General features: G+C 36.1%; 1 protein-coding gene across 1 annotated transcript; it reads right to left on the bottom strand.

Annotated features, from left to right (window-relative positions):
- Positions 1-545: 545 nt before the first annotated feature.
- LOC124374700 lies at positions 546-1,836 on the bottom strand. Its single transcript, XM_046832869.1, has 2 exons — positions 1,747-1,836; positions 546-860 (listed from the first exon to the last, which is right to left on the bottom strand). Exons 1-2 carry the CDS (start codon positions 1,834-1,836, stop codon positions 546-548), a joined length of 405 nt encoding a protein of 134 aa, XP_046688825.1.
- Positions 1,837-8,150: the final 6,314 nt, after the last annotated feature.

Genomic DNA, 8,150 nt, shown 5'->3' with positions numbered 1-8,150 from the left:
GGTAAATAAACCACACAATATTCAATAACAATTAGTTTATTGGTAGTTTTAAACAACTCATATGAGTCTCATATACTGTCGCATACACATTGAAACAGTCGTTTAAGTCATTTTAAAAAGTCCAAACAGGACATTAAAAAAATTACAACAAAATTCATACTTATTAGTTGAATGGAACCCAAATGTACGACTATAGTGGGGAAATTAACAGAAAAATTAACTTTTACAAAAATATTAATAATATTCGTGATCGGGATTGTAGTAACCACGAGGATTTTGGATTGAATTTAACTCTGTTATGTTGTAGTCATCTTGTGCACTACTATTGGACTCATTTGTAGTTATTGAAGATGGTGGAGGGTGGAATGAAGGGTGGAGATGGGCTTGCAACAAGGGTATTGCGATTTTTGAGAAGGGAAAGGAGGTGTTGAACGTTTGAATCTGTGATTTATCGTGCATGCTTTGAAAAGATAGGTGTGGTTGTTTGAAAGAAATGAGGCGAAGAATTTGGGGCTAGATTAATACATGACATGTCAGTCAGCTTCTCACGCTTTCCATAAAAAATTATAATCTGAAATCAATTTTTGGGCAATGGTTTGCTGATCGTTATTGAGTTGGCTGAGTTGTAAGCCAAGCGATTTACCTATCACCTCCCACTCGGCCTCGGTTGCAGACAGTAAATTTTGCACAGAGTCAAACATGGCTTCCTTTTTTTTGTCCAATGCACTCATTTTCCTTTTTCGTGGAATCGGAGCCCTAGTCCCAGCCGGATTTACAATAGTAGAAGGACCTGCGTTCTGCCGTTGGTTGCTCTGTTCTTGCACCACTGCTGCACCACTTCCTGGGTCACCAACTGTTTCCTGAAATTAACGATACCAATTTAGTATGCTTTATTTTCAGATTCCAAAAACTGAGGATGAATGGAGAACTGTTTGCACATCAATTTGAGACCAAGTGGAACATCAATAACGCTGTTGGAGCAATGGACGGAAAACACATAGCTATACAAAAACCAACAGGAAGCGGATCGCAGTACTACAATTTATAAAAAGTTTTTTAGCATAGTGTTATTTGCTATCGTTGATGCAAACTATCAGTTTATGTACGTAAATGTTGGGGCCAATGGGAGTGTGTGTGTGATTCTACAGTTCCTCCAAAACTCGAGTTTTTACCAGAGACTTATAAATGATGAAATTGAGATTACCAGCGCCAACAGCTTTACCAGGTACGAATAAGTGCGTCCCATATGTTTTCCTTGGAGACTCTGGGTTTAGTCTTAGCCCTTACATAATGAAGCCTTACCCGTTAAAAAATATTACTCATGGGCAAAGAATTTTCAACTGCAGACTATCAACGAGCAAGAAGGGTTGTTGAAAACGCGTTTGGCATATTAGCATCACGGTTTCGCGTTTTTCCTACAAGCCATTGCAATCAATGTGGAAAATGTAGAAGTAGTTGTTCTTGCATGTTGCGCCTTACACAACTACTTGTCTCAGAGAAATGCAATGTACATAACCCCTTCATCTGTTTGACACTGAAGATGTTAATACAATGCAGTTACGACCTGGGGATTGGCGTGAGGTGCGGTCCTTGGCACCAATGCAGCAATCGAGTGTAAGAACTGTTTCTAAACAAGGAAAGAACCATTCGAAAATGTTTTTTTGATTAACTACAACGACAAAGGAGCCCTTACGTTTCAAGAGGATATGTTAAGAGCGCAATAACGTGATTTTGCTAATTGCTTACCACAGCATCCATTTGTGACTCGTCTTCTTCCAGAGTATCCAATCCTTCTCTGATCATCTCCTTCTCCTTCCAAGAATGACATGAGTTCATAGAACCAGAGACGTGGTGTATATATCTGGCTGCTGCCAGCTCCAGTTGTTTCACTGGCTCTTACCTGCAATGAATGTTTAATTTCAATTATTTTTGTTATTATTAGCTTACTATTAGGGGAAAATATATGTTCCCCTTTGTAAATCATTATATCCTTATTAAAATACTAATCGTGTGCAAAATAATTTATTTGCAATCCCCATCAGGTATTGTACATAATAAACTGATTTTAAAATACTACTTGGAAGTAATAAAACTGAGGCGAATTTTCGTATATGAGAAAGATCGGCCAAACCGTTTCAAAAATGGCAGGTATTTTAAAATTAATTTTTCTTTTCCAGACGATAACAGCCACGAGGTTAGTTTTAGACTTATTAGTTTTAGTTCCAGAAATGAAAAGAAGTTTATAAATACTGAGAAAATACTCGAATAAAATACCGCTAGGACTGTTTTCGAGTATATTTTTACTGACTATCTACATTATAGTAACTTAGAACATGCTTCTATTATGTCTGTACTCATCTCATTACTAACAATAAGATCCCCGTACGAAGGACGGGTACTCAGCTAGTATTAAATAAATAAATAAAAATTATATAAAATTCAAGAAGTTTTAATAAATTATTGGATAAATTTATTACAATACAGTGCATATGTTGTGAAGCTTACCTTACCTAGGGACCTTCTTGCCCATCTTCAGCCGGCCCTTCAAGCTTACCCCCGTTGCCCGTAGCACGCCCACTTGGCCGCTCCGCTTCCGTGTACTCGATACTTACTCAAGTGGCACTACCGCCTTGGGTAGCTCTGGTCTCGACCACCACTCGCCCTCAAGTTTTCCCTTCTGAAACACTGCAACTTGAGATTTTTCATATCTTCTTCTTGAGAGTCACGAGTCAATTGTTGCCATTCGGTTGGATTTTTTTTGTATATCTCCAACAGCGAACCATGTGCTTGCCCTCCGTAGATCCCTATTCGGCCATAGGCATCGCACTTAGTGTCCCACAAACCATCGGTTCTCTTTTTAGTGACTCAATAAGCTCCACTGAAAACCTCTCTTTTCAGCTTCATTGGTTCGATTTGGGAATTGCTGTGAAGACATCACGATGTCTGCCGCTTAAGAACAGCAACACTCACTGCAACAGATGGATGAAGACTGTCGCGGACGGTCGCGGCCGTCCGAACCAGAAGACAGCGGCTAACACACTCACAGACCGGACAAAATAAATAGTGGAGGGGGAGGGGAACCTCAGAGACCGTCGGTGGTCGGAGGGTTACAACCATCAGACACGCCAGAACAGTCTGGTCCCGAGGAAAAATCGGTCCGCCAAGACAAGCCCCCCCCACACACGACATTTTACGTGAATCAAGTGCCGTGACACCGAGGACCAGACAGGTCTGGTCTGAAGGTCTGAGTCCGGTAGTGTGTGTGGGCTTTTTAGGCTACAACACTCCCTGAGCGATTTCTAGCCCGTCGACCAGACTTGATCTCATTTCACACCTTCAATTCAACACCTTACTATTATTTTTATCTAATTTAAGCCTCAGCGTCAGCTATGTCCGCCTTACGAAGTGCCCTGGTTTTTTCTTAAAGCTATCAAAGTAACAATAATTTGGACCTCCCCAGGATTTGAGCCCGTGATCTCTACGGTTAGAGAGCCGAGGACTACAACTAGGGATGTTTGCGATTATATATCTCGATATTCTAATATATATATCGATATTATCGTTTCGATATTTAACCTATATTGAATATCGATTATATAAAGTTATCCGATATTATCGTGATATCGGAAATTTCGAAATATACGAATATCGGTGGTTTTGGATATCTAATATTGAATGAAAAGTTTGTAATATATTATTTATTATTTTGGCATTTATTTGTTTTTACAAAAGCAAAAAAACTCAAACCAAACTTGCTTTGTTCAAGTTGTTAAATGCAAACGCCCAGCAAAGAAATTAACTTTTGCAGGATTAAAGTAAAAAGTAACCCAGACCGATTGCTTGGTTTCAGTTATATCCATATATTATATATAGTTTGCAGTTTTTAAAATGTAATTTTTGTTCTTAAAAAAACTCAATTTAGATTCTTATAGTGATTTATTATTCGAATTGGTAAAAATTGTAATTTTTTATTCTTACTTTTTGGACAATCGTTTTTTAATAATTGTGCTTTCATATGGTTTCTTTAGTTAAAAAATGTTAAATAGAATAATTTAAGGAATTTTCATTTTTTATCTCTTAAATAATTGCTACTATTTATTGTTTAATGTATTAACGTTGTACTTGTATTAAAAAACATTATTTTAGAAATGAACTTGTAAGTTGTAATCTTTGATTATACTAGTTCACACACACATCATACAATTTCATAGGTTGTATGACACCAATTTTAATCATTCCCCTTTCCTTATTTTATCGATATCGGTTCGATATTAAGGATATCGATATTTGGATTCGATTAATATCGGTATATACGATGTCCAAGCTTGATAATTGATTCGAATAACAAATTAATCGGAACCTAGCCTTCATATTGCAACAAACCCTAACTACAAACCATTACTCCATTAGTCTACGGAAGAAGGGAACACCTTACCATCATAAAGGATTCTAAACATTCTTTTGGAAACAATAAATCAATCGCATCCAACCAACTATCAAGATGATGTATAAAACAGCTGGCCAATAATAATTGTGAAACTACCTAGGTTGCAGCCCTTGTTTATAGGAAATCAAGGGTTCGTAATGGTTCAACGGACAAGGGTAGAAACGCTTCGGGAGGACATTGCAGGGATAAAATTACGTCACCTTAACATAATAATGTACGGTTTTATTACTACCTTTCTGGATTACAGCTTCTTGTTTACTAAATATTTTAGGTTTTTATAAATATTCTTAAATATTTCATTTTTGAAGTAAGTATTGAAATACCGGTACCCTATATTATTGGCAATTACCTCATTTGGTGTTTTACTTTAATGTTGCTCATCGTTATTAACAAAAAATTAGCTAGTTAATCACGGGTGTGATGTATAACATTAAAGGCTGACAGTAAATTGTAAATCTTTTCTAAGAGGTCCATTTGTTTAAATGTTGGGCCAAAAAACCTTTCATTTATTTCATTTAACAATAGTTTTAGTTAAAACTAATCGTAATTTTCATTCACACAAAGGACTGGAAACTGTCCATTTTGACAGGGACTGGGGTACTTTAGGACTAATCCGATTTTGAAATGTTGGTAAGAATATTTTTAAATTCGCATTTACTTGCATAACAGTAAAAAATCAACACAATCAATTCATGAAAATTAGAAATAATTTTTCTTGCCAAATTCTCAATGAAATTCGGATTATGGTCTAAATACACAGTCCTGAAGAGTTCTTTGTTCCCCAAGTGTGCAACGATTTGCAAGAGGTTTTTAGTGAAATTACACTTAGGATATAACCAGGAAAGTTGATGTTTTTACTGTATGTAAGAGTAACCGTGTATTACCAAATGTATCCCATTACCAAGGTTTCATAAAAAATAAGATTATCCTAAAGTACCCAGTGTACTGAGTTTTTTTGTCTCAGTTTTGTTAAATATCAATCTACAAAATAGGACAGTACCCAAGAAATTTTAGCTTTGAAGTAGCCAACACGGTTTATATTTAGGCAACAACCGAGTTATATCTGGGTTCATTTTCTAGAGATACGGGTAATATACACTATTTGTAATGAAATAATAATAAACATTAAAAAACTGAGATGCCTAAAAATCATTTAGCCTCTTTATTATTTTAACAACTTACGCTTAATAAAACTGCTATACATTTTTATAAACCTTAGAAGTGTTAAACACTTCATGAAGGTGAATGGTTCGCATTTTTGCAAGAACATGGGGTGAGAACTAAAAAAATTCAGGGATAAATAGCCTAACACACCACTGTAATGATATATTTATTTCTAAAAACAAATTCCCTTTCCCTGCACCTTCTATTCACAGAAATAAAAATTAATGAGTGTAATTTTTATATTCTCTTCATCACGTCAAAGGGAAATGGCCTTTTTTATTGAGGGCTCGAATTTCACTTCGCTTATTTACCCTCCTCTTCATTGTAAACTTTTCTGTGTTTTCCTCGCCCACTCAGTGATGTCCTAGCAAACCTAGTGGTATATTTCTATTTGATTTTACCATTCCATTTATGGGGGGCCATGTAAGTCAATCACCTTCATTCTCCACTGGCAAGGTCAAAAGTTTATGATCCTGCATCACTTCTCAACTCAACAGAGTGCCTATTAGAAAGGTTATCAGGGTACAAATTTGAGCCACTAAGATTTTGGGAAGAGGAAAGGATAGTTTTGAAATTAACTTTGAAAACAACATCCAAACATCTTAGAAATCTAATATAAACGAAGAACTTTGAAAGTACGTTAAATATTATTTTGTGGGTGTAAAGGGACTAAAACTATTATTTTTTGTACTGTCATTCCTATTAACAAATGTTTTGGTTCTGAGTCTCGAACCCCAAACCATTAGAACCAACCTACCATTTGTAGCTCTTACAACTCATTTTGTAGCCACAAATTAAGCGAAGTTACTAACTCTAGCTAAAATGTTTGACAAAAGTAGCGTTAGATAATTTATTGACTCAGTTTAGGGAGATCTAAAATAGTTCCATTTTTCATTTTATTACTAACAAAATATAATTAAAATATGTGGGGCAATTATATGGATTTGTAATTGCAATATATTACGCGTATTAGAAAAACATAGATTTAGCCCAAAACAACATACATAACCGTTAATGCCCGAACTGCTAATCAACCAATAACTATTATGCCTAACCATGTTTAACAAATATAGAATCCACATGCCTAATACTTATATGGCCTACTGTTCTAGTGTCATATCACTTACCTGTACAATTAATCATGGGTTTCATCCCAAGCACAATACGCTGTTTTTTGCCATTTTCAAGTAATGAATGTTATTAATAGTTATTGAAACATAAGACATAAATTCGTAGCCACCACAATAATTTTGATAAACCTAACTAGTTATACAATTTACATTTAGTAAATCAATTTTTTAATTTAATTAGCATGCATAATTATAACCGATTAATACCCTTCTAAGCGAGTGAGTGAGGGGGGGGTGGGGGGGGGGTAGAGCTCTAATCGAGCCTTTTTGTTTCCTTAATACTAATTCAAAATGTAATTAGTGCTCCAAATTCCACCACTTCCCACGCCAGCTCGGGCGTGGGCAGGTAGGGTTGATAATCTTGAAACCGTTACACTTCGCCGCTCGCACCACCCACAAGCAAACCATCAGGGAAGCGCGGCGGCCCATGGTGGCGAACGGGATGGCCGGAACACAAAAACTAAACTAGGTAAAAAAAAGAACACCGTGGTCAGCATACTCAGGCGTTCATATTACTAAGGACACAACTATAGGACTCCTATCTTAGTTCAATATAAATGAAGGGTCGCGGGCGAAAGAATCAATCAGAGTCAACTGAAACCTAGTTTTGCCAGAAAACAGTTTTTAAAGTTATAAAACGTCGCCTACCTTACTATTAAAAAAGGTTTCTAAAGCTAAAAAATAAACTATCCAAACATGTTACAAAATAAGTATTTTAGTTTATTCCAAACATAGTAAACAACATTTTTAAGTCACGACAATAAAAGGTTTGTTTTTAAAATATTTAAAAAAAAAGAGTCATGGACCTTGATTGAGGTTTTCCACCGTCACTGGGCCTCATCAATGAGTGGCGTTCGTCTGCAAACTCCGCCGTCCCGAGGCTTTTTCCCCTCTTCATTCGCATTTTGACTGGTTTTATTACTGTAGTTTTCATCGTGGTATTTCTAAAAACATTCACTGTCAAGGGTACTTACACGCTTCATAGAAAGAGCTTTTGACTCCATGGCGATGTCAAAAACTGTTTTAAAGTGTAAAAAGGTCTTTCAACTCTTTGCCGCTTTAATAGGCCACTGGTTCCCCCCGTTTGTAAACTGCTTTTACTAAGCCACTTTTGGAGAGTTTGTTTTTTTGTTTAGGATTTCTTGTAATTTTGCTTTTTTTTTCACTGGAGGAACCTAAGACAGCTCTTTTAAATTAACTACCAAAGTAAGTTAGACTTGATGCAGCATGAATCTCTGGTTCATTTTTTGTCAAATCTTGAGTAACTCCTTATAGGTCTCGTTGGGAATGGGACATTTTTCTTACGTACTTGTCAGAAAAGTACTTCGTACCAGGTTTTTGGAGAAATTAACCTCAGTGCCAACAAGGTTTATTAACTGTCTTTTATGAAAGGTGAAAAGGTTTTTCAC

Source organism: Homalodisca vitripennis, unplaced genomic scaffold (assembly GCF_021130785.1).
Source record: "Homalodisca vitripennis isolate AUS2020 unplaced genomic scaffold, UT_GWSS_2.1 ScUCBcl_9672;HRSCAF=18239, whole genome shotgun sequence".
Taxonomy (NCBI): domain Eukaryota; kingdom Metazoa; phylum Arthropoda; class Insecta; order Hemiptera; family Cicadellidae; genus Homalodisca; species Homalodisca vitripennis.
The sequence above is the reverse complement of the archived record's forward strand: the minus strand, read 5'-3'. Positions and strand labels throughout refer to the sequence as shown.